At 41.2% G+C, this 27,750-nt stretch overlaps 2 protein-coding genes across 2 annotated transcripts in view; one reads left to right on the forward strand and one right to left on the reverse strand.

The window, feature by feature from the left end:
- LOC124275359 overlaps nucleotides 1-15,205 on the reverse strand; it is a 50,501-nt gene extending 35,296 nt beyond the window's left edge. The window contains exon 1 of the mRNA XM_046710880.1: nucleotides 15,092-15,205. Within this exon, the coding sequence (XP_046566836.1) occupies nucleotides 15,092-15,171 (80 nt within the window). The 5' untranslated portion in view covers nucleotides 15,172-15,205. The remainder of the gene's footprint in view (nucleotides 1-15,091) is intronic.
- Nucleotides 15,206-15,328: 123 nt separating this feature from the next.
- LOC124275331 overlaps nucleotides 15,329-27,750 on the forward strand; it is a 52,952-nt gene continuing 40,530 nt past the window's right edge. Inside the window, exon 1 of the mRNA XM_046710831.1 lies at nucleotides 15,329-15,478. Coding sequence (XP_046566787.1) covers nucleotides 15,407-15,478 — 72 coding nt within the window. The 5' untranslated portion in view covers nucleotides 15,329-15,406. The remainder of the gene's footprint in view (nucleotides 15,479-27,750) is intronic.

A 27,750-nucleotide genomic window follows, 5' to 3' on the forward strand; every position in this document is an offset into this window, starting at 1 on the left:
TTCCTTGGGAATGGATACTAAAATACTTCGTATGTACCTTGATTGAATGAGATGTAATGGTTTAGAGGTTACTAAAAATGGTGTCGTCTCAGGATGCCGACCTTTCGATTTTCCACCAGTCTCAGGACGCCGACCTGCGGTTTCCTTTGAAGGTTAGGTTCTGATTAGGCTTAATTAGCGTCGCGGATAATCTACTCTAGATGTTTGGATAAGGTGAACTCGTCGCACATATCACTTCCAGTTGATTGAAAAGTTTACAATAACGCTTAGTAGAGTGCCAATATTGAACACTGTTCATATCTCTGGTATAAATATCTATGGAATGGCCAAAGGATTCACATTCGATTTCGAAATGGCAAATGCACAGCTAGATCAGAGATTCATCCCTACAGCTCGCGGCGGTCGTTACTTGGTTGTTGGCGGGTTATTGTGCAGAGTCAGCAAGAGAAAACGAGACTGGATATCTTGGATATGTACTGCAAAAGACTGATGAAGACCGCTGCCGACAACTCGGAGACTACATGACCAACTTCTGGGTGGAGGGAGATCTGCACACGACGCAATGGAACCACCACAACACAGATGGGCCAAGAACAAAAAAAACACCTAGAAGGGTGGCATTCACGCCTGAAGAAATACGTCGGCATGGCTCATCCAAACATTTTCGAAATTGTGTCGTTGCTGTCAGGAGAACAGACCAACACCGAAAAGAAGCTGGTCCAGTATGCTGCTGGCCAGAAGCGTCCGTCCAAGAAGAGGAAATACAGGGATTTGGAGCGACGACTGGATGACATTCGTCACCAGCTTGAACAAGGAACACTGTTCGTGAGGCAGTTTGCTGATTCAGCATCCCACCTATTGCATTTAGGTTAAAATCTGTGAAAAAATGTATGCTATAGGAATTTACGATGTATTTATTAAAAATGCTAAAATCGGTCAACTGATACAAATCTCATTAGGTGCGCTTTCATCCGCATAATCCGGATTATCCTCCTCTAACAACTCTTTGATGCTGCATTGTCCTCGTAATCCATTATTAATTGGCAAAATGAAACTAGTCTCAAGACGTCGACCTTAATATTTCACTCAACCGTAAACTTCGGTCGAAAGGTCGGCGTTATGAGCATATTTCCTTCAACTACCTAATAAATAATCTCTTGCTTGACAACGGTATAAGAATCCATACCGAAACGTCGCATCATATATAATAAAGAAGTAGTTATCCATAAACTTTCTTACTTTCTTACCTAATAAATAGGAAACAATATACGAAATTTCAAGGACATACAACGAATTCAAACACAATAGAATAGTTTGAATTTACTTTTTAGGCATCATTACGTTGTCATGTTTCATATACTGAAACATAATGTATAAACACAAGTAATTATACATCCAAGCTCGAATAGATTAAACATAATTGAACTTACTAATTTGAAGTTTACTGAATTGTAACTAGTTGTTTTCCATAATCTAAAGTTCGTAATGTTACCTAAGCGAATATAAAGTGATAAGTGGCGCCTTTGCATCGAATACATATATACATGTCAGTGTTATTACAAGAATGAAATGTTTTACTACGTTTGTTACAAAAGACAGTAAGTTGGTAATTCAAAACATTGTCACACATGGACAGAAGTAATATCATAAGTTATTATATGTAAGCCATACAAAGGTATTTCAAGCATTTTTGTTCAAGCTGTTGAAAGTTTCATGTTGATTTGAATTGTCAGTTTTCTATGCAATTTACATGAGCATTCTGTGAAACGTTTGTATTTGATCTGTGTAATTATCAAATCCGGTGCAATTATCACGTGTATCAATCAACTCAGTCTCCATTGATCCATTGTCAATAAAAGCGGGATAGTATATCAGTTACGGTATCGATACACATGCGTATAATCGTTCAAGCAGATTACAGTAATGAGATAATTGAACGCCTCTTTCGACCTTGAAATAACAGTCTCCGGTAGAATGCCGGTCCTTGTTTGTCCCGTGACAAGTGTAAAATAAACAGATGCGCTGTTATATCATTGGACATCTTGCTTTATGGAGTCACGTCCCCCTCTGTGATGTTTATACATGCATGCACATCTGTAATCTTATGATAGCTTGAGTTGACAAAGCCGAAACCCAGCATATCGACTGGTCAAGGATATAGCCAATAATCAATCTCTATCCAAGCTGCTGAGTGACCAAACGTGCTCTTCAGAAATTTCGCCCACGCCCCCGTCACCTGTCCTTTCCTCTGTGACAGGTATCTCATGATACGATTGGTCGCAGATAACATATGACCTGCCACTACATTGAACAGTTGAGATACCGATGGTTCTATTCGGGAAATTTGATGACGCCCTATCACGTGACTCTTTGTTTTATGTCTATGCAAGTAATATGTAGTATACATTTTGTATATGTATGTTTGTATGGTCACGTATGTTTTCTGCATTAAATCTGTATGAAATAAAGTGCAATGCTATGAATGTGCTTTGTGCTAGTCAAAAAATAAAATAAAAATAAAATAATTCGTAAACGCTAGAAATGTATCGGCAAAACCGCTATTTTCGTCGAAGATTATAAAGTATGAAAGTAAATTCTTCTTTACAGTATGTCATTGTCATAGATGTTTTGTAAATTTAAACCTCACACAATGAAATAAGAGAGAGAATTTGTTAACGTGTGTCTCATCTGTTACATACAAAGAATACATGTGTATGCATATTGTGATAAAATATAAATGTACAAGCCGACAAAAGGTCTACAAGAGAAACTTGCAATAAAATTACATAAAGCTTGCAATACACGACATGTATTCACACCTGATTTCTTTCAACATATATCTTTACGACACAATTAAACAATCAGGACTTGTTTGTACGACTAGACAGTTTCCTGTGATCCCCAAAACCTGCCAGGGAAATCAGGTGTGACTAGCACTAATTAGTCTCGGCACAGAGAGCGGGCAATCAGCGAGGGCTTCCAGGTGTTGAGTAGTGATGGGGCTCTCGGGCTTAATGAATTAATGTAGCCACTTTAGAGGACTTGATTCCCCTTTAAGAGTTGACACAGAGTGCTGTAGTCAACATCCTTAAACTGATAGATGGCAAAGGTGACCTGAAGTTTGATGATGTAGCACGTAATTTGCCAGAACTTGATATTGTGAAACAGTGCTTGTCATTTGAATCCAGGGATTCTTTATTGGGCAGTTCGAAATATGAACAAACTGCATACAGTGTTTCACCCCGTTCATCACTCAACCGTTTCAGCACAGCTGAACGTGAGAACTTTGACCGCACATACCAGGACCTCGCTGAAAACCGCACTGTGAATCATTCCACCAGATACTTCAATGAGAGCAGAACTCATTTTGACCGGACACCGTCGAGGACTCCCACATTTGACGGATCTGGTGACTGGAGAACCTTTCTGTTGAAATATGAATCTTTTGGTGAATCATGTGGTTGGGACGATGAAAGGAAAAAGAGGGACTTTGTACACACACACCATGGTGGTTCTGCGTTGTACTACATCTTGTTGGTTGGTGATAGACCCTTGTCAACTATTCTTTGGAGTACTTTAGTATCAGATTTCCCGGATCCGTTATGCCGCTGGTGAGAATCCTGCTGAAGAGTCAACAAAGTTTGACAATTTGATGCAAGGACGAGATGAAGATATTAGAGACTTTGCGGACCGTGTGAAACTACAATCCAGCTACTCTTTTGCTACCTGTCCTGCGTTGTATCGTGAAAAACAGGCAATTAACAAGGTTTGTAGAGGCTGTTTTGATTCTGATGCAGGGGCTTGGGCCTTTAATATGAGACAGACAGTGGACGAAGCTGTTCGCATCATCCGTCGGGCACTCCACACCAATCAGTGGACGTCCAGCAAACAAGTTCGCCGAGTTTCAGAGACTTATTTTCAGGACGACACTGAAAATGAGGATCTGCTTGCAAGGCGAACTCGTGGGTTTGACAAGTCAAGGCAAAGTCTTTCCTCAAGAGGACGTCCATATGTTCCACAGGGGCTGATGCATGCTCCGCGGGAGGTCCCACAATATCTCTCTTTATCAGGAGGGAATGAGGATTGCATGTCTCCACAGTCTCCAAGGAGTGATCTACAGCAGCCTGACAGTACACTTTCTGCTCACCAACACCAGCGACAACATCTACACGCGGTCATCCCAACATCCACCCGGTGTAACACCTCAGTACACAGTTGCTATTGACCAACAAGTAAAAGATCTTTCTGGTAAGGTAGATAATGTCATTGACACATTGTCGCAAATGCTGAGTATTTCACGAGTACCGGAACAACAAGCAACTAGACAGTGTTCATACTCGCCAGCTCGTTCTGGCTGCTTTTACTGCAAGGACCCTAAGCATCTCATTCGAGATTGCCCGAAAAGCCGACCCGTATGTATTCCGATGGACGTATGACGATGTCCGCTGGAGATTCTGTTTCTACCAACACAGTTTCGTACAATTGTGGAGAAGGTCTTCCATTGTCGGTGACAACTCGTCGACTTGCAGCGGCAGAAATTAATGCCAGTTCTGGACAAGATTTGTATCACATGGACAACAATTGCGTGACACGTTCATCGACTTCTGCAGGTCAGGAACCCATTGGAGTAGACCACACCAGTGAACTATCAGAAGATGTCCACCAACAGCCAGAGACATGTCAGTGTAAATCCTTGGGGTGCCCGGAAGACATCGTGAAATCCTCACTGCCGTGGTGCCAGGAGTTCGAGGAGGCTGTAAAGGAATTTTCAGCAAGTTTGACTTCACGACCAAATACTTTTGCGGTAAATAAGATTACTCCAACCACCAGAAGTCCACCTTGTGAGCCCATGTATGAACATGATCCGTGTGATGTCAACTTCTCTGATGGGCCAAAATTGCCTGCTTCCTCATCGCATGGCTGTGATGAATGCAGCACCAAGTTAGCTTCAGATCTGGCCGATGCAGAAAGCAATTTTCTCATAAACCCTGAACTTGAATCACTAGCCCAGGACACAATTCCAGACTCAGAGTCAGAGTCTGCTGACATATCCGGACATGCCAAATCTCAGTCAAGTTTTGATTCTGCTCAGTATTACATTGATGATGACTTTTCCCGTCAGTTGTCGTTCGATGTCCCAGTAATCCCCACAGGTGGAGACACAGTTGTGCCGAAGTCTGCGGTATCATCTGACTCATCGAGGCAGTATCATGGCCCCTCACTCATATCACTCGCAGAGTTTAGGAAGAACAACAAGTATTTGCAGCAGAAACTGTTGCAGTTTGTCAGGGATTTTATGAAAGGTGTACCAGAGCAACCGAGTCCCACCCCATCTACATTGGTAAGGGAACATGAGGATCGGATGCCTCCTGTAACAGCGTGTGGCTTGCTGCCCCCATCTGGAGTGGAAGAGGAATGTGCGACTCCAGTAGGACCAGGAGTTCTTGTGAGGTCCGGATGCACAAACTTTGTTCTAGAGACAACAGATTATGAAATGCCCACTGACACTTCTGTTATACTACAACAGAAGGTTGATGACAACCCAACTTGTCAACGACCTAATCTGACGGACCCTCCGCAGGAGGACTCAGACATTTTGGTCAGGTAGTTGATGCCTCAGGGTATCATCTCATCTTCGGCCGACATGACTTCAGATGTAATCTCATCTCAACCTACCCCTGTTCCTATATCCAACAATGAACAATTGGCAACCATAGGTGGATCTACTTCCATTAATGGAAAAGCGTGTTCCCCACATATCGAGGAAAGTGATTCACCACCAATGGCCCAGAATGGTATATCATCCAGTGCAGGCCCCAGTGTTTGCAAGCCCACTAGAGAAGTTGTCATCAATCAGGCTAAGAGATTGAATGCCAGCCATTGGTTACCAGTGACAGTGGAAGGTATAAAGGTCCCTGCCGTTATAGATTCTGGAGCGTCTGTGACTATTCTTGCTGAGGACATATATAGGAAACTTGATCCAACCCTGCCTACGCTTGAACTAATCAACATTAGAAATGCCAGAAAGAATATGGTCATGACAGGAAAAGTGGTAGTACCAGTCACGGTGAAGATTGGAAACAAAATGTTCCAGGAATTATTCCATGTTGCCCCATTAGAGGAGGATCTCTTTCTTGGACTTGATTTCATGAAGTCTCATCACTGTTGCATTGAAACTGATGGAGATTGGTTGAGGCTTGAGGGCAATACATTTCCGCTGATATTTTCTGTAAAGGGACCCTCATTTGAATCTTTTCCAGTACATCTCACAAAGGAAGTTTTCATTCCTGCCAGATCAGCAGTACAACTCTCGTGTGTGACACATCATATGTCTGAAACGAGTCATTACCTACTTGAACCATCCCCTGAGATATCCGTAGTGCTTCCTCGGATGTTCCACGATAGTTTGAACAGTCCAGCTGTCTGTGTTGTAAACCTCGGTGATGAAGCCATTAAACTCTCACAAGGTCAGCTGTTGGCGAGAGTTTCTGAAGCTGATCTTGTAGCTGACTATGGAAATGATGACAAGGCTGACAAGGTTGATCCACCTGTGGAGGTACCAACTTTGAAGAGGGATTTGCCCGAATTTCACCACAATCAAGACAACTTGTCCTGTGTTTGTCAGTCAGCTGAAGCTACTTCTGTACCAGAGCACGTTCAAGACCTCTTAAATCGGTCTTCAGTACAGCTCACAGAAGACGATGTGAAAAAGCTGGAGAGGCTGCTCATTGAATTCCAGGATGTGTTCGCTTCCCATGACATGGATTTGGGCAACTTCACAGCCATAGAGCACACTACTGACACAGGTGATGCCGCACCTGTGAGGCAACGGATGAGACGAACTCCGCCAAGCTTTGCAAACGAGGAGGAAAGTCATCTAAAGAAGATGCTGGATTTTCAGGTTATCCAACCCTCCACCTCAGAATGGGCAGCAGCACCTGTACTGGTGAGGAAAAGATGTGGCGGAGTAAGGTGGTTCTTGGATTACTGTAAGCTCAATCTACGATGTCGTAAGACAGTATTCGCTCTGCCACTCATAGAAGAATGTCTGGAATCACTCTCCGGCAATGTGTGATATTCAAAGTTTGATGCCAATAATGCATACTGGCTGATTCCTATCAAAGCAGGGGACCAACAGAAGACTGCGTTTATTACTAAATATGGCTTGTTCGAGTTCACCAAGATGGGCTTTGGTCTGTGTAATGCCCCATCCACCTTTGATCGTGTCATCAATTTAGTTCTAGCTGGGCTGAATTGGAAAGTTGTCTTGGCTTTCCAGGATTACACACTGCTTCTGGTGAAAACAATTGACTGCCACTTTGACAACCTCCGAGAAATATTTTTGAGGTTCAGGATGTATCAACTCAAGTTGAAGAAATGTGAACTTTTTCAAGTGAGTGTCGAGTTCCTGGGACGAAAATTGGTCCAGATGGCCTTGAAGCAGGAGTTGATGTGAGCGCAGTGGAGCAGTGGCCAACCCCAAACTCTTGCAAGGACTTGAATGCTTCCTAGGACTGGCAAACTATCATCGTCAGTTTATACCAAAGTATGCTGACTTGGCTTTGCCATTGTACCAGGTGATGGGTGGAAAAACTTTCCTGTGGACTGAAGAACGTGACCAGGCATTCCAAGCAATAAAGGATGCCCTGCTGTCCTTTCCAGGTTTGGGAATTGCCAACATGGATGATTTTAGACACTGATGCATCTGACTGTGCTCTCGGTGCAGAACTGACTCAAGTCCAGAATGGTGTTGAAAAGTTCATGGCTTATGGAAGCCTGTCTCTGTCAAAAGAACAACTCAAGTACTGTACTACAAGAAAGGAGCTGCTAGCTGTTGTGAGGTTCACCAGGGCCTATCGGCATTACCTAATTGGCCGACCGTTTACAGTCAGAACGGACCACAGCAGTTTGCAGTGGCTCATGAATTTTAAACAACCTAACAGCCAGCTTGTAAGATGGCTTGAGGAATTGAGCCAGTATTCCATGAAAGTCGTTCATCGGCCTGGCTCCAAGCACTGTAATGCTGACTCCCTATCCCATCGTCCACCTCTGACAGCCTGCCCAAATGTAGACACTGATGTCCTTCCATCTCAGCTCCTGTGACATGGCTGCAAGTACTGCAAGAAGGCTCACCAGAACTGGTATGAATTTCGCCAGTCTGTTGATGATGTGGTGCCACTGTCCAAGGGTCTCAAGTCCCCCGAAGATCCCACTCACCAAGCATTGTTTTTGACCACTCAATCACCCTCCAATGGAGTCGAAACTCAATCCACAAGAGAATCGCTATCTCCAGCTGGGAATGACAAGCCTCTCTGCGTAGAGAGTTTCAGTGACCTGACAGACACCCAATCAGTGAGGAACGTGAGTAAGTCTCTGAATTTCAGGTCAGCATCTACAGGTGTTAACATTCTTGTAACCCTTGATGGTGCCCTGGAAATATCCTTCGACAGATTGACCCCAAAAAAGGTGTTTGAAAGAGCATTACCCTCCGCTGGAGGTTGTGCGTCTGTCGATGAGGGTTACCCCGTATCTACCAGAACAGACTCAGATTTCAGGGTCAGGCAAGGTCTCAAGGGGGATCTGGTACTCTCTGAGGATGAGATTCGCATCCACATTAGAGATAACATTCTCAATGCTCAGAGGAATGACACAGATCTGGATATCATTCTGGAGTTCTTGTTGAATGGTGTAGAACCTACATAGAGTCATCTGAATCTATCCAGTCAAGCAAGCAAATTCTATTACCTGAACAAGGAGTTGTACCACATTTCTGAGGGCATTCTGTATATGACCCTGGATCTTTGCCATGATGTTCTCTATTTGCATCACAATATTCCCTCAGCAGGTCACCAGGGGCAGAAGCGAACCAAGGCTAGGCTCAATCCCAATTATCACTGGTATGGTATGTCGCGTGACATTCAACTTCATGTATCCACTTGCTCTGAGTGTAACTCGCAAAAGAAGGGCAATAGGAAGGCTAAACACCCCATGACCAATTTCCATGTAGGAGCTCCTATGGCGAGGGTTCATTTAGATTTTTTGGGCCCATTGTCAAGAACGCCTTGTGGCAATGAACACATTCTGATGATCATAGACCAGTTTTCCAAATGGGTCGAATGTATACCCTTGCCTTCACAAGGGGCTGAGGAAACTACCCGCGCTGCAGTCAATGAATTATTCCCGTTTTGGCTTCCCGTTTGCTATCCACACTGATCAAGGTAGGAATTTTGAGAGTAGGTTGTTCAAGGTCATGTGTGACACACTCCAAATTCACAAAACCAGGACCGCTCCTTATCGCCCATCATCAAACGGCCAGGTAGAACGCTTCAATCACACAATCATGGATGCTGTTCGCTGCATCATCAAGGATCAGGAAGAATGGGATGTTCACCTGCCACTAATTGCTTTTGCCTTACGCAGTGCGGTCAACAGGAGTACAGGGTACACAGCCAATAAGCTGATGCTTGGCCGTGAGGTCACTACACCAGCAGACCTAATGTTTTCAGTGTTCCCACAAGAAAGTCCTTTGGATGCAGATAGCTATGTCCAGACTATGACCGACAGAATGCGTGCAGCACACGAGACAGCTCGTAAAATGCTCCAGACCACACAGGAAACCACAAAGACGGATTATGATGTCAATATTTTGTTGAATCAGTCTAATGTCGGTGATCTTGTTTTGGTGATGGACACAGCCACCATAAAAGGAAAATGCAAAAAGCTGACGTCTCCTTGGAAGGGTCCCTTTGTTATAGCAGAGGGTATTTCATCACTGCCATACCGCGTCAAAAACCGAAATACCATCACCATCATGAATCATGATCGTCTGAAGCCGTATCTGGCATTGATGTTCCAACATGGGCTCTCTGTTTGAGGGAATCCTTTCTCTCCAGCAAAGAAAGGTTTATCTATTTCCGCTGGAGATGCCGCTCCCACCTACAGGGGTCAGTCTAAGCCTACGGAAGGGCTATCATGTGAGGAGCTGCATTGTTTGTGCCGGAAACCCGACGATGGGAAGTTGATTATTCGGTGTGAAACCTGTTTCGTCTGGTTTCATGGAGATTGTGTCAATATTACACCGTCAGCAGCTGAAGCTATCGACCAGTACATGTGCAGAGGGTGTGAAGCCAAGAAGTAGTATAGGGAATGGGGAGAAAAAGACGTATAGGTACACCTTGCCTAGAAGCTTCCATACGGGCTAATTCTGCTACCAGCCTTGTAAAAATGAGTGGTTGCACAAAACTTCGACAAGACCACTTTCGGCGGCTCCCAACAAAAGTGCACTCCCAATTAGAGCTATGTGGGTGCATTGATATAGAAACATGCCAGGAACCAAGCTCTCGCGTGAAGCCTATACCGAGATCCGATCGGGTCCCAACTCCCAATTAGAGGGTGGGAAGCGAAAAGGAAGTACCACATATCGCAAGCCCGATACACGCGAATCCTAGGTGGTATAGACCCTGAGCCACAGACGACGACAACTCCCGACATGGCTGAAGTCTTCGAGTGTCTGCTGGAGAAGTGTCCCCACGTTTTGCTTTCGGACTGAGAGAAACAAATCCGGGAGCAATCGGGGCACACCTTCTACGAGTGCTACCACATCCCTCACCAGTATCTTGAACTCTGTTTGCTGTGCTTTCACCCACTAGTAGAAGCCGGCAAAATAATCGATTTCGTCTACATCTACTCACCCCACCAATTTCGACCCTCGGTGGGCAAACTCCGAATCATTCTCGCCGACTACTCCTATCTGGGACCTAAGGACAGACACAACCGATGCACCGACTGCCTCGTCGCTCTATCGGAACTGTCTGCTCACATACAGGACAATACTCGTGTGTGGTGTCAAGAAACACAAACGTTCACTGACATGACAATACTCTCGTGTGTGGTGTCAGGAAACACCAACGTTCACATAAATGACAATACTGCTGTCTGGTGTGAGGAAACACAGACGTTCACATACATGACAATACTCGTGTGTGGTGTCAGGAAACACAGACGTTCAATGATTGACAATACTCGTGTGTGGTGTGAGGAAACGCATACAGTCACATTCATGACAATACTGCTGTGTGGTGTTAGGAAACACAGACGTTCACATACATGACAATACTGCTGTGTGGTGTCAGGAAACACCAACGTTCACATAAATGATAATACGGCTGTGTTGTGTGAGGAAACACAGACGTTCACATACATGACCATACTGCTGTGTGGTGTCAGGAAACACCAACGTTCACATACATGACAATACTGCTGTGTGGTGTCAGGAAACTTAGACAGTCACATACATGACAATACTCATGTGTGGTGTCAGGAAACACAGACGTTCACATACATCACAATACTCGTGTGTGGTGTCAGGAAACACAGACGTTCACATACATGACAAAACTGCTGTGTGGTTTCAGGAAACACAGACGTTCACATACAGGACAATACTCATGTGTGGTGTCAGGAAACACAAACAGTCACATACATGACAATACTCCTGTGTGGTGTCAAGAAACACAGACGTTCACATACATCACAATACTCGTGTGTGGTGTCAGGAAACACAGACGTTCACATGCATCACAATACTCGTGTCTGGTGTCATGAAACACAGACGTTCACATACATGACAATACTCATGTCTGGTGTCAGGAAACTCAGACAGTCACATACATGACAATACTCATGTGTGGTGTCAGGAAACACAGACGTTCACATTCATGACAATACTCGTATGTGGTGTCAGGAAACACAAACAGTCACATTCATGACAATACTGCTGTGTGGTGTCAGGAAACACAGACGTTCACATTCATGACAACACTCGTGTGTGGTGTCAGGAAACACAAACAGTCACATTCATGACAATACTGCTGTGTGGTGTGAGGAAACACAAACGTTCACATACAGGACAATACTGCTGTGTGGTGTCAGGAAACACAGACGTTCACATACATGACAATACTCATGTGTGATGTCAACAAACACAGACGTTCACATACATCACAATACTCGTGTGTGGTGTCAGGAAACTCAGACAGTCACATACATGACAATACTGCTGTGTGGTGTCAGGAAACAGACGTTCACATACATGACAATACTCATGTGTGGTGTCAGGAAACACAGACAGTCACATACATGACAATACTGCTGTGTGGTGTCAGGAAACACAAACAGTCACATTCATGACAATACTGCTGTGTGGTGTCAGGAAACATAAACAGTCACATTCATGACAATACTGCTGTGTGGTGTCAGGAAACACAATCGTTCACATACATGACAATACTCGTGTGTGGTGTGAGGATACACAGACGTTCACATACATGACAATATTCATGTGTGGTGTCAAGAAACACAGACGTTCACATACATCACAATACTCGTGTGTGGTGTCAGGAAACACAGACGTTCACATATATGACAATACTCGTGTGTGGTGTCAGGAAACGCAAACAGTCACATTCATGACAATACTGCTGTGTGGTGTTAGGAAACACAGACGTTCACATACATCACAATACTCGTGTGTGGTGTCAGGAAAGGCACACGTTCACATACATGACAATACTGCTGTGTGGTGTCAAGGAACACAAACGTTCACATACATGACAATACTCATGTGTGGTGTCAGGAAAGAGAAACAGTCACATAAGTGAAAATACTGCTGTGTTCTGTTAGGAAACACATATATTCACAAACGACAATACTGCTGTGTGGTGTCAAGAAACACAGACGTTCAGATAAATGACAATACTCGTGTGTGGTGTGAGGAAACACCAACGTTCACATAAATGACAATACTGCTGTCTGGTGTGAGGAAACACAGACGTTCACATACATGACAACATTCATGTGTGGAGTCAGGAAACACAAACGTTCACTTACATGACACTACTTGTGTGTGGTGTCAGGAAACACCAACGTTTACATAAATGACAATACTGCTGTCTGGTGTGAGGAAACACAGACGTTCACATACATGAGAATAGTTGTGTGTGGTGTCAGGAAACACAAACGTTCAATGCTTGACAATACTCGTGTGTGGTGTCAGGAAACACAGACTCTCACATACATCACAATACTGCTGTGTGGTGTCAGGAAACACAGACGTTCACATACATGACAATACTGCCGTGTGGTGTTAGGAAACACAGACGTTCACATACATGACAATACTCGTGTGTGGTGTCAGGAAACACAGACGTTCACATACAGGACAATACTCATGTGTGGTGTCAGGAAACACAGACGTTCACATACATGGCAATACTGCTGTGTGGTGTCAGGAAACATAGACGTTCACATAAATGACAATACTCGTGTGTGGTGTCAGGAATCACGGACGTTCACATACTTGACAATACTCATGTGTGGTGTCAGGAAACACAGACGTTCACATACATGACAATACTCCTGTGTGGTTTCAGGAAACACAAACGTTCACATACATGACAAAACTTATGTGTGGTGTCAGGAAACACAGACGTTCACATACATGACAATACTGCTGTGTGGTGTCAGGAAACACAAACGTTCACATACATGACAATACTCATGTGTGGTGTGAGGATACACAAACGTTCACATACATCACAATACTTGTGTGTGGCGTCAGGAAACACAGGAGTTGATAAGGTATGGAAAGTATTCGAGATTTCATCCCTGACATCCAATATGACAGTTTACCACAGTGAACGTACTTATTACTGCCACAGTTCATTCACACAGTAACAGAGACTCTCAGAACAAACAACATGAAGAAAACACTGCATACCGTGATAAAACAGGTGAAGATCGATCTCCTGTGTATATGAATGTATTTTCTACATATACGCTGATGAAAGTATCGTCAATGTACAGACCCGTGCAAAAAGTATTCCGACACTTGACGTAATTTCCATAGACTTACATGTTATTTCAATGTAGCATAAATACTCTTCATGAAGTGAGTTTAGAATGGATCTTTGTAAAATTTGACAGGCAATTTTGAAATCATCTCTGCTCTGCGCACATAATTTCAGTTCAATTTTCCGACCACTATTTAACGCATGACAGCACATTTATCAACTTATGTATGGTTCCACCATGCACAATCCCATAGGCACTGTACACATGGTGATTAAATTGTTGCCATTCGATAATTAAGCAACGGAAATTTAAACAGAACTTATGTGATTGTAGGTTAAATGATTCCTCACAAATGTGCAAAATTTGACTTGGATCTTACGAAAATTATATTCATGAAAATTAATTATACTACACTAAATTAACATGAAAGTCTATGGAAATTACGTCAAGTGTCCGAATACTTTTTGCTCGACTCTGTAGATGACAAGACTGGGCCACAATGTTGAGGGTACCAGTCTGGTTATAACAGTGCTGTGGTTGGCTAAATATGCAGACTGGGGAACAGTCTATCAGTCCCGGAATCTGTCATGCAGACCTAGATGAAGAATTTCCCATTTCATTGGGGCTACTTTGTAAAGTTATCATCGTTCTATATTTTCAGCGTCTAAGAGGTAATTTAGTGCCCACAGTGACGGGAGGGAACTGCCTGGGAGATGAACGGTTGGCGGAGGGGTGCGTGTATGTAACGGTGAAGGGGGAGTGTGTGATGGAGATAGACAATGTATTACGTCTGTTATCTGAAAAGGCGGCAGGCAAGTAGCTCGCGGCACGAACGACTTAGAACCTGTTTTAGACCGGCCTATTTGGACAGGCGCCAGCCTCACATTGCACATATCTCTGTGCTATAAACAACTATTCCCTAGGAATTGAAAGCGGTGATTGTCCTAGAAACAACTATTCCCCAGGAATTGAAAGCCGTGAGTTTCCTCGAAACAACTATTCCCCAGGAATTGAAAGCGGTGATTGTCCTAGAAACAACTATTCCCCAGGAATTGAAGGCGGTGCCTGAACTACTGCTCAAGACAAGACAAGGCTCGCAATCTACAATTTATATCCCCACCATATAACATACAAACAAAATGCCACTCTGTCAAAGTATAATAATAATAATAATAATCTCTCTTTCTCACACAATTTGATGTAGAGGGATAAACTAGTATCCGCGTGTGTGAACACTCACGATGTGTGGCATCTGTACATCTGACGTTCCTCTTCAGGAGCACAAGCAGTCGACAAAACAGACATGGAAAAATATATCATGGGAAACAATAGCGGTATGAAACACTATTTCACAGAAAACAATCCAATTACAATTGGACCTACCTAGGTCCCTCTCAATCCAGGGAACATGTCACGTGTAAATGGATCAGCTAGCCCGTTAAGGGTGTGTTTCAACATGGGAATACCTAACAGCTCTTGAACAGAGAAGTTATTAAGAGTTCGAGAGTGCACTTTGCCGGTGTCTCCGAGAGAAAGACAGCAAATCTAGACAGCCATGGCGTCTGCGTCCGCGAAGGATCCGACACTATCAGCATTGATGAAGATTAGCACAGCCTCAGATATAAAGGTAAGCCCGGTTATTTCAATATGTTTATACGTTTATGAATGAATTTGAAATTAAAAGCTGATCTCCATAATCCTTGATAAACATTTGAAAATATTCTGCTGATATTTGAAAATCTGCCATCTGAGTATGTTTACTGAAAGATACTGAATTGGGGATGACTCACGTTTATCAGGCATACAGATTTCCGTAAGCGCTGCGCAGACGACTGAATCCTCCACGATGAAATGGGAGAGGTACACAACAGGCCTACCATACAAACGGTGAACAAATCATCAAAACTGAACTCACATACACCAAAATAGAACAAAAACCACCAAAACTGTAACAATATCCTCTAAAACCGAAACAATACATCTGTAATGGAACACAAATCGTTTGAAATGGATACAAAAGTCGCGTATCAGCTACAAGAGCGCGCGAGAACGGTCGCCGAGCGTACAAAACGGCATTCATAGCATCCCAACACGGCAGCATCCCTAAACGGCAGTCATAGCATCCCTAAACGGCATACAAATCGTCAAAGATGGCGGCGAGGGGAGACGAATAGGGCTTTAGTACATAATTGTTTTTCGTCACTATGAGTCTAATCTGGAAAATTGGAAAGTTGAAATCATCCCTTTTGTCATACAGCCTTATGGACAGATCTAAATATGAAACGGTTGATGCCGTCTCACTTGTCTCCATAATTTCAAGTTCAGGGCCTGTTACGACGTAAATTGTAATAAAAACGTAAATTGTAATACTTGTAGCAAATTGTAATAAACCTTGACGTAAATTGTAATAAAAACGTAAATTGTAATAAGAATTGACGTAAATTGCAATACGCAAATTGTAATAAAAATTGACGTAAATTGTAATAATTTTAGTTGCGGTAAAATGTAATAATTATTTACGTAAATTGTAATAACAGTTTAATCACTCGTAAATACGTGTGTGTTCGTTTTTCGTTGCATTTCATACATCAGATAAGCTTGTTAGGATGATAACTCAAGAAATGATGGATTTTGTTTAAATTTGGTACCAAGGTGTCGTGGCGAGATTCATCGACACAAGTTGAATTTAGTGACCTGGAGATAATTTGCAAGGTCACAGCAAAAATCTGATGGATTTGCCAATATAAAGATTGCTAGAGCGTTAACTCAAGAAAGATATGATGGATTTTGTTCAAATTTGGTACCAAGGTGTCGTGGCGAGATTCACGGACACCAGTTGAATTTAGTGACCTTGAGATAACTTGCAAGGTCACAGCAAAAATCTGAGGGTTTTGCAAATATAAAAATTGTTAGCGCATAACTCAAGAAAGAACTGACAAATGTTGCTTAAAAGTGGTACCCAGGTGCGTTGGAACGATGTGCGGACGCCAGATGATTTGGGCGACCTTCAGATTGATAAATACTTATGGAAAATATAATAACCGAAGTATCAAGGGTGCTCTTAGCTAAATGACGAAAAATGATATATACTGAGTCAAAAAAGAAACTTCACAAAATGTAATTTGAAAAATAAGGAATAAATTTTCTCTGATGATACATCTATGTATCCGAAATGGGATCCCTATCTTCCGACTCTAGAAAAACGTTAGCAAAACCTACTCAAACCCATCCATTCGTCGTGCAAATGACGTTGGTGCCAAATCAGGTTTTGCACGTGCAGTCGATCACGTGATCTTCGCATCGAAGTTTTCTTCATATGCACGTGTTTCCATTGGCCTCAAGAATTGAAAAAACACTTTTAAACCACAGTTCTAAGGGTACTTGAAATGCCACGATTGTCAAATGTGCAACGTGAAAGTGCCGTTGGGCATGTTGCAAGCGGGAAGATCAGTTATTGACGTCGCAAGAGCAATGGGATGCAGCCGTCGTACTGTGTATGACTTGCGAGGTCGTCTACAACAAACTGGCACCACTTCTGATCGCCCAAGGTCGGGTCGTCCACGTCTGACGTCACGAGCAGAAAACCGTCAAATCGTCCTACGTCACCTACGTGACAGATTTCTGCCGGCTACACGAACCAGGGCTGAGATGTTTAGAGGTCGAATGTCCTCACAGACCATTCGAAATCGGTTGCGGGCTGCCAATCTCCATTCTCGACGTCCATATCGTGGGCCAATATTGACGCCGTTTCATCAACGTCAACGTCTGCTGTGGGCCCAACGTCACCTCCGATGGACCCAGAGAGACTGGAATCGAGTCGTCTTTAGCGTTGAATCCCAGGTTTACCCTTAGAGTCTGGAGACGACGTCGTGAACGGTATGCCCAATGTTGTGTACAGGAAGTCGACAGATTCGGGGGCGGAAGTTGCATGGTGTGGGGTGCTTTCTGTGGGAACAACCGTTCCCGACTTCTGGTCATCCGTGGAAACCTCACAGCTGCTGCTTACCGCGACCAGGTGCTCACCCCCTGAACTCGTTCCTTTCATGGCGGCTCATGGCCCAGGTCTCAAGTTCCAGCATGATAATGCTCGGCCGCATACCGCGATGTTGACACGAAATGTCTTTCAAAACGCTGGATTCAACGTCATGGACTGGCCATCGAGGTCCCCTGACCTTAATCCAATAGAGCACGTTTGGGATGCACTTGGGAGAAGGCTTTGTGGTCTTAGGAGCCAACCTCAGAATTTGCAGGAACTTGGCGCTGCCTTGCAAGAGCAATGGCGCAGAATCCCCAACCACGTGTTCACAAGCATCAGGCAGTCGATGAGGAGACGGTGTTTGGCAGTGGTGTATGCGCGGGGCGGCCATACACGATATTGAACTGAGAAATTTCGCATTTTTATTCTTGTGACTTGACATTCTGTATACCCATGTTTTGGAACGGCGGTGTAGCCTAATGGAACTGATTATGGCACTGTCAGTGTATCGAGTACATCACACGAATCTCAGCAATGAAATAATAACAATTTAACCATTTTACCATCTCTTGTTCTTGTATAGTGCCCTGAAGAAAGAATGTGAGGTTTCTTTTTTGACTCAGTATATTTAACACGTCACAATTTAATTCTGGACTCTCCGCACTGTGGGCACTTTCTGACAAGGGATTTGACCAAATTAAACATGCAGTTGTTATGAATATATGCCAAGGATGAAAAAATGGAGAAAAAAATTTCGAAATCTTTAAATTTAAACTCGCTCGCCCATGGGCCGGCCCATGGGCCACTGTTCGCCCATGGGCGAGAATGTTTAAGTTTGCTCAGAATTCATGTTTTGGAGGTTGTAAATGAATGAGTGTATGTTTATAAGCATCATGACACAAAATTCAACTCATTTTGACTTAATTCAGCCAGGGAGACTATATAAGGGGGAGTGGTCACTCCTCGGAAAGCCCCTTAGCGTATGCCTCGGCTCGTCACGTGACTAGTGTAGCCAATATGGCGGCAGCGTAGTTTTTAAGATTGAACCCGGTTTATTTTCAACAGCCGGTTACATACGCTGAGTGTTGTGACAACTGAAAACCTACATGTAGAAGATAAGTTACCTATTCTGTCACTTCATTTTAAGTCAAATAATTGTTATTAGTGTCAGTATTAGTACAGTAGATTTGTAGTAAAGTTTCAAGTCGGCATGTTGTAGCTCACTGGCTTCAATTCTCAGTACACAGCGAAGAAAGACTAAATAATATCGCTAAAAACTTCTTTCACATATGCGTTTAATTTTTAGAAGCGAAATATACCTTTAGTTGAAAGGTGTTTGCAAGTAATAGTGATATTTTTATAACTAAAAATATTTGTTAGGATGTATTTGAGGTGTGTGAAAAATTATGACATATCGCCGATCTGCCATTGAAATACTACAGGGCGTTGTTTGAGTGTTTCTAGTTATTGTTCTAAAACATCTTTCACATACATCTTTAATTTTTATGAGGGAAATATACCATCAGGTGAAAGATGTTTGCAAGTAATAGTGATAGTTTCATAATTTATAAAAATTTGTTAGGGTGTATTTGAGGTGTGTGAAAATTATGACATATCGCCGATCTGCCATTGAAATACTACAGGGCGTTGTTTGAGTGTTTCTAGTTATTGTTCTAAAACATCTTTCACATACACCTTTAATTTTTATGAGGGGAATATACCATCAGGTGAAAGATGTTTGCAAGTAATAGTGATAGTTTCATAATTTAAAAAAAATTGTTAGGGTGTTTTTGAGGTGTGTGAAAATTATGACATATCGCCAATCTGCCATTGAAATACTACAGGGCGTTGTTTGAGTGTTTCTAGTTATTGTTCTAAAACATCTTTCACATACACCTTTAATTTTTATGAGGGGAATATACCATCAGGTGAAAGGTGTTTGCAAGTAATAGTGATAGTTTTATAATTTAAAAAAATTGTTAGGGTGTATTTGAGGTGTGTGAAAATTATGACATATCGCCGATCTGCCATTGAAATACTACAGGGCGTTGTTTGAGTGTTTCTAGTTATTGTTCTAAAACATCTTTCACATACACCTTTAATTTTTATGAGGGGAATATACCATCAGGTGAAAGGTGTTTGCAAGTAATAGTGATAGTTTTATAATTTAAAAAATTGTTAGGGTGTATTTGAGGTGTGTGAAAATTATGACATATCGCCGATCTGCCATTGAAATACTACAGGGCGTTGTTTGAGTGTTTCTAGTTATTGTTCTAAGCATCTTTCACATACACCTTTAATTTTTATGAGGGGAATATTCCATCAGGTGAAAGGTGTTTGCAAGTAATAGTGATAGTTTTATAATTTAAAAAAATTGTTAGGTGTATTTGAGGTGTGTGTGAAAATTATGACATATCGCCAATCTGCCATTGAAATACTACAGGGCGTTGTTTGAGTGTTTCTAGTTATTGTTCTAAAACATCTTTCACATACACCTTTAATTTTTATGAGGGGAATATTCCATCAGGTGAAAGGTGTTTGCAAGTAATAGTGATAGTTTCATAATTTAAAAAAAATTGTTAGGGTGTTTTGAGGTGTGTGAAAAATTATGACATATCGCCGATCTGCCATTGACATACTACAGGGCGTTGTTTGAGTGTTTCTAGTTATTGTTCTAAAACATCTTTCACATACACCTTTAATTTTTATGAGGGGAATATTCCATCAGGTGAAAGGTGTTTGCAAGTAATAGTGATAGTTTCATAATTTAAAAAAAATTGTTAGGGTGTTTTTGAGGTGTGTGAAAATTATGACATATCGCCGATCTGCCATTGACATACTACAGGGCGTTGTTTGAGTGTTTCTAGTTATTGTTCTAAAACATCTTTCACATACACCTTTAATTTTTATGAGGGGAATATACCATCAGGTGAAAGATGTTTGCAAGTAATAGTGATAGTTTCATAATTTAAAAAAAATGTTAGGGTGTTTTTGAGGTGTGTGAAAATAATGACATATCGCCGATCTGCCATTGACATACTACAGGGCGTTGTTTGAGTGTTTCTAGTTATTGTTCTAAAACATCTTTCACATACACCTTTAATTTTTATGAGGGGAATATACCATCAGGTGAAAGATGTTTGCAAGTAATAGTGATAGTTTTATAATTTAAATTCTTTTGTTAGGGTGTATTTGAGGTGTGTGACAAATATGACATATCGCCGATCTGTTCTGATACGCCATTGATGCTTGTGATGCTTGAGTGTTATAGTTCTAAAACTTCTTTCTTTGTTGTTGATCTTAGTATGTGACAAAACTGGAAATGTGTTTACAACGCTTTGTGATAGTTCTAAACTTTCTGTATTTGAGGGGTGTGTGACAGTGTCAGTTAACATTCTGTCAATGCCCATGCCATTCCACACATGCAATAAGATATCTGAATTAGTTACTAATATGAAAAAATATCTCAAAGTAGATTTAAAAAAAAAAGGACAGCACATGTGTTCTGCCGATAGTTTTGCGTTCTTTAACATGTTTGGGGAGGGATGGCCGTGGTGTATCATTTATTCTTTCAATCCTTCACATATGTATTTCTTTTTCTTGTTCTGTTTCTTTATTTCTTTCATTCATTCACATAAAATTTTTGCTCTTAATTAATTAATTCATTCCTTGTAAAATTCCGACTGATACAATACACTGGCTGAAGTACTGTTAAACGCAGCCGAAGTTGCGCTGGGAACGAACCAAATCACCGTGTGCGTTGGAGCATGACGAGGCACACGTTAATTAGTACAAATGGTAAAGAAAGCAAGCGAGTGACCTATCCCTGTTGTAGAGTATCCCTGATTCAGCAAATATGTTGGCCCATGGGCGAAAATGTTAAGTTTCGCTCAGAATTCATGTTTAGGAGGTTGTAAATGAATGAGTGTATGTTTATAAGCATCATGACACAAATTTCAACTCATTTTGACTTAATTCAGCTAATTTAGAGCCATATTAAAAACTCTCGCCCATGGGCGAGAATGTTTAGTTTCGCTCAGAATTCATGTTTAGGTGGTTATAAATGAATGAGTGTATGTTTATAAGCATCATGACACAAATTTCAACTCATTTTGACTTAATTCAGCTAATTTAGAGCCATATTAAAAACTCTCGCCCATGGGCGAGAATGTTTAATTTCGCTCAGAATTCATGTTTAGGAGGTTATAAATGAATGAGTGTATGTTTATAAACATAATGACACAAATTTCAACTCATTTTGACTTTATTCGACTAACTTAGAACGATATTAAAAAATCTCGCGAAAAATATGTTGGCCCATAGGCGAGAATATTTACTTTTACTCAAAATACATGTTTTTCCCACATTCACACGAGCACTCAACCATACCCATTGCCGGTTGAGCCACACCATTTTCAACTCTTGTTTTCTTAAAAGTGGCTTTCCCGGGCTATAACTATCAACACACCCCAATCCGACCATCTGTCATTAATTACCTGTCATGAGCTATTAGTTGTATTGAAAGCTCTCGCCTATTGTTTCATTACTAAACTGTTTCACGGATAGGTATGTAGTCACTCCAAATTCACCATATGTGCGTGACTGACCTCTCCGACGTCCGCGCCCACCTCTCAACCTAGCAATCTCGATCCACTTTCAGCTCACTATCAAGCCATCTATAACTTCACCTCTCTCTCCAACCGCCTGTCTTCTCAGAGGTCCGCGCGCCTCTCTATGCCTTCATTATTTCACACCAACTCTACCACCGAACAACTACTGTCTCTTCCGAGGTCCGTTCACCTCCAGCCACCACCGATCCCCGCCACCTCTCAAACACCAACCAACTCCACGATCAAGGCCGCCCATAGCCCCTCAGTCAAGGCCACTCAACCAAGCTTACTTCTGCCTCTCAATTACTACACTCTCTTAGCCTGCCCTGCCCCCCTCAATGCTCCCATACCACCCCCTCAACCAACCCACCCTAGAAGGACTTACATAGTCCCTTCATACGTTGGCGATTGTGCACAAATTTACCCATCATTTATAAACACAAGTATCCTACTATTATATTACCTAAATTTACGTCAAATGTTTTGCATTGTTTGTTTAACTAGCTTGACGATATCACACCGATTAATAACCTCATGGGATTATCAGTTAATGATTTTACTCAAATGGCCTCCTTCAAGCAGCTAATATAAGACACGCTGGTCGTAACACTGTGACTCAAACTCTTCTCGGCATTGGCTGGAACATTCGGTTAAATAAAATATGCTAGGACAACTGACTGATGTAGTGCTGTTGCAGATGAAAGTGTTATGATGTCAGTGCATTTTCCGATGTCATGTATTTTACTTGAATGATTACATTAATTTTATAAGTTAGGTTCAAATGTGGTAGTGCTCGAGCGCCTCTCTATTCCTTCATTATTTCACACCAACTCTACCTCCGAACAACTACTGTCTCCTCCGAGGTCCGCGCTCCTCCAGCCACCACCGATCCCCGACACCTCTCAAGGATCCTATACGTTTTTGGGAAGTAATAAAAAGTTTAAAATCCAACTTTACAGAAAATACTATTCCAAGTCATGAGTGGTACGACCACTTCAAAACCTTATTTAATGTTTCAGACCCTGAGAAAGAAGATAATGGTAACGTGTTCAGGCCTTTCTTTGATTTTATTATGAACAATGATGTTGAAGATGAAATTACCACTAATATTCTAGATGCACCAATTTCAGAGTTTGAAATAAGGGAAAGTATACGACATCTGAAGAATGACAAATCTGCAGGAATAGACAATATTATACCAGAGTTTTTCAAGAACGCGAAAGATGTGCTTACGCCTTACTTACTAGTACTATGCTCGAAAATGCAGCCTTCCCAGAAGCATGGGATACCGGTATTATAATTCCACTGTTTAAGGGTGGGGATCCAAAATTAGCATATAATTACCGCAGTATCACATTACTTAGTATTTTTAGTAAAGTTTTCTTGTATATCATTAATAAAAGACTCGTTTTCTGGGCTGATTCGAAAGATAAAATTCACGAATCACAAGCGGGCTTTGAGAGAGCGACTCCACCACTGACAATATGTTTATTCTTCAAAGCCTTGTACAGCGTTATATCTCACGTAAAGGTGGTACATTGTATGTTTTATTTGTAGCTTTTGCCAAACAACTACTGTCTCCTCCGAGGTCCGCGCGACTCCAGCCACCACCGATCCCGGCCACCTCTCAAGGACCAACCATAACAAACTCCACGATCAAGGCCGCCCATAGCCTCTCAGTCAAGGCCAAGCTTACTACTGCCTCTCAATTACTACACTCGCTCAGCCTGCTTTGCCCCCTTCAATGCTCCCATACCACTCCCTCACCCCACCCCCGTTTAACCCCTTTTTCTTTCTTCACCCATTATTTAATTATAAACAGCTTAACTGTTTTCAAATCAAGCTCCCACTATGCTATACAATTCCACACCCTCCCCAACCAGCCCCACTTTATATCAATCAGTTTAGTTCTATTCCTCATCTCTTCTCATCTAATTACATCAAACTACATTATTTTTTATTTTCCCTTCATAATCACGGCTTTTTATTTATTATCATGTTTGTAGCCGTTTTCATTCAAAATTCACTTAAGTTTTAGGGAGTACCCCCCACGTCCCCAAAACCCCTATAGAAATAGAAAAATGAAGCAATTCCACATAAATAAACATGCAAAGTACACACAATATGGCAATGCTAACACTGAGACCATTCTGATTTATTGAGCAGAGTAAGATTGGCACTATTTTGCCGGATCTGCCACTTTTGCACTCTACCTTTTTACCTGAGGCGTGCAGATTCTTGGTGCTTTTTAGCACTTCATTTATTTGTTTAGATTGGTTATTTTGGTGTTTTAACGGCTGGGACCCGCTGAGTGAGTCTATTATAATAATTGTATTTTTATTGTGTTGTTTAACGAGCTGGACATGGAGTGCTGTTATCATGTATGTTATCATATATCAGCGGGATGCATTGATAGTAATGAAAACTTATGAGAAGATATTGTACCTCAACATACACAGCTACCCCGATATAGCTGTCTATAGCGGGTCTATAACGGTTGACAAAAATTCTACATATCTGGGGAGGGTTTGCTGTTGGCGGTGGATCCAACATTGAACTACTCTTTTTTTCCTTTTCGTGCCACACGAAAAGGAACCAGATTACACGTATTCTCACCAGGGAATTATTATAAACCAAACATACATCAAAGTCAGTTATAATGCATTTTTAATTCGTTTAATTCGCTTTGAGTGTTGTGGCCGGATGTTGACAAAGCAGTAGGCAGCACTTCCGGTGGGTCTTTCACTTTGTGCCTAGCCTAATCTATAACGCTTCGGGCCGTTTCGCACCATACAAAACGAAATTCTAATGACACCTGTTCTCATTCATGAACCAAACTTACCACAAATAACTTGAGCCTCCACTCTATAATGATACTATGATCCATGTTAATCATGTCAACTCTAATTTTGCATGGGCAGCGTAACCTCGTTCTTTGAACTCTGTTCTCAATTTCTCCTGTCCCAAGATAGTGTACTCTGTGATGTTTGTTGTTAGAGCTCAGAAAGACATACTCTTGCCATCACGTATCATAAAGAGTAGAAACCAGTTGATGTCCATTTTTTTATATAGAAAAATGATGAACCAAACTTTGTCCGATACACAATTTCATAAGACATGTTTAACTTATGATGTTTATGTCATCTGTATCTTATGTGAGCACAGTAGCTCCACGCCGAGGAATATGATGCTATTTTTTCTAAGACCTATTTCATTTACAAAGTACTTGTACAGTGAATGTTTGCTGTTAGAATGAGGAATGTTTCTGTTTGCTATTTTTGCACTATATCGGGTGATACTCGCCTCTGCAAAAGATATATTAAGAATCAAATTTATATAAAAGACTTCTCACGACAAAGATTTTAGTTGATACACAATTCCAGAATTTAATTTCAATATATGTAATTTATAATTTCTATTTATGTCATCTGTATCAAATGTGGGCACAGTCGCTCCACGCCGAGGAACATGATGCTACTTTTTTAAGTCCTATTACCTCTACAAAGCACTTGTACAGTGAATGTTTGCTGTTAGAATGAGGAAAGTCTTTGTTTGCTATTTTTGTACTATATCAGGTGATACCCGCTTCTGTAAAGGATATATTAAGAATTAAACTTATATAAAAGACTTCTCACGACAAAGACTTTAGCTGATACACAATTCCATAATTTAATGTCAATATATGTAACTTATAATTTCTGTTGGCAATGTAGTCCTTTACTGATGATCAGGTTGGCAGTGATCTCAAGTTGTGTTGTACAAGTAACAATGTTTTCTGCGAATATTATTCTGCAAATCGTAGAAAGGTATTTCTTTTGTGTCTTTTTGTACCATACAAATTAGAAATCACCATTCTAAGTTATATGGACAGGATAACTCCAGGTTGAACAATGGCCTCAAGTTTTTATTTACTGATAAACCCTTATGGTCTTAGTGAACATTTGAGAAGACCGAAAGATATTTTCTTTTTGTGACTCTGCACTATATTCAGTGGAAAACTTGATCTTCCATTTCATTACGCAATCACAAATCACTTCAAGTGTAGTTTGTATGGGCAGGATAACTGTGTGCTGATAACATTATTCCTTAATCTCCTATGTTCTTAAGGTACAGTGATGCCTGTATACCAGGTGATACCCGCTTTTGTTAAGGATATATTAAGAATTAAACTTATATAAAAGATTTTTTAAGACAAAGATTTTAATTGATACACAATTTCATAATTTCATTTCAATACTTGTTATTTGTAATTTCTGTTGGCAATGTAGCCTTTTACTGATGATCAGGTTGTCAGTGATCTCAAGTTGTGTTGTATTAGTAACAATGTTTTCTGTGAATATTATTCGGCAAATCGTAGAAAGGTATTTCTTTTGTTGTATTATACAAATTTGAAATCATCCTTTAAGCTACATGGGCAGGATAACTCCAGGCTGAACAATGGTCTTAAGTTTTATTTATTGATAAACTTTAATGGTTTTAGTCAACATCTGCTTTGAGAATACAGAAAGATATTTTTTGTTGTTGTTGTGACTTTGCACCATGTCCAGTGGAAAATTTGATCTTCATTGTTCCTTAATTTCTTATGCTCTAAAGGTACAGTCATTCCTGTAATGTATGTTTTCAGAACTGTAATGGTGCTTCTTTGCGTGTTCACATTATACGAACTAAGCGAAGGTCTGCTTTTGGAATGTAAATGTTTATCTCCGCTATTTTGCACAATGCAAAGTAAATTTGGATCACACCTGTTTTTCGTTAGAAACACGATGAATCAAATTTATAACGAAGATTGCTTGATACATAATACCTCAAGGCAATTTCAGTGAAAGTAACGCCTAACTTTCATGGTGCATTGTAGACTTATATTGAAGAACAGGTTGTCACTGTTCTCAGGTTTTGTTGTACAAGTAACTTCAACGAATATCATCCTTTTTCACATACAACTGCATAATGCTTTCTTAACTTATGTGGGCAGGGTAATCCAGGTTGACCAACATCGCCTCCAGGATTTTTCTTTGTTTTTATACATTTTGTTTTCTGTCTTTTTACTTCTGTTTATTAACGAAAAATTCCACACTTGTAGGTACTTCATGCTACGCGTTAATCACTTCCAAAAATAACCATGTTGCCATAGACGTATTACATGTAATACCTATGCATACCCTTGACTTTGTCAAACATGACCATGGATAATAAAATTAAAATAGTGTCGGTAAACTGCAGGGGCCTCGGGGAGAAAAATAAGCGTAGAGAAATAATGAACATATGGAGAAAAAAATGTTGCTCAATTATTTGTCTACAAGATATTCACGTTGC

This window comes from Haliotis rubra, unplaced genomic scaffold (genome assembly GCF_003918875.1).
Source record: "Haliotis rubra isolate DU_JTF1 unplaced genomic scaffold, ASM391887v1 Scf1046, whole genome shotgun sequence".
Classification (NCBI taxonomy): Eukaryota; Metazoa; Mollusca; class Gastropoda; order Lepetellida; family Haliotidae; genus Haliotis; species Haliotis rubra.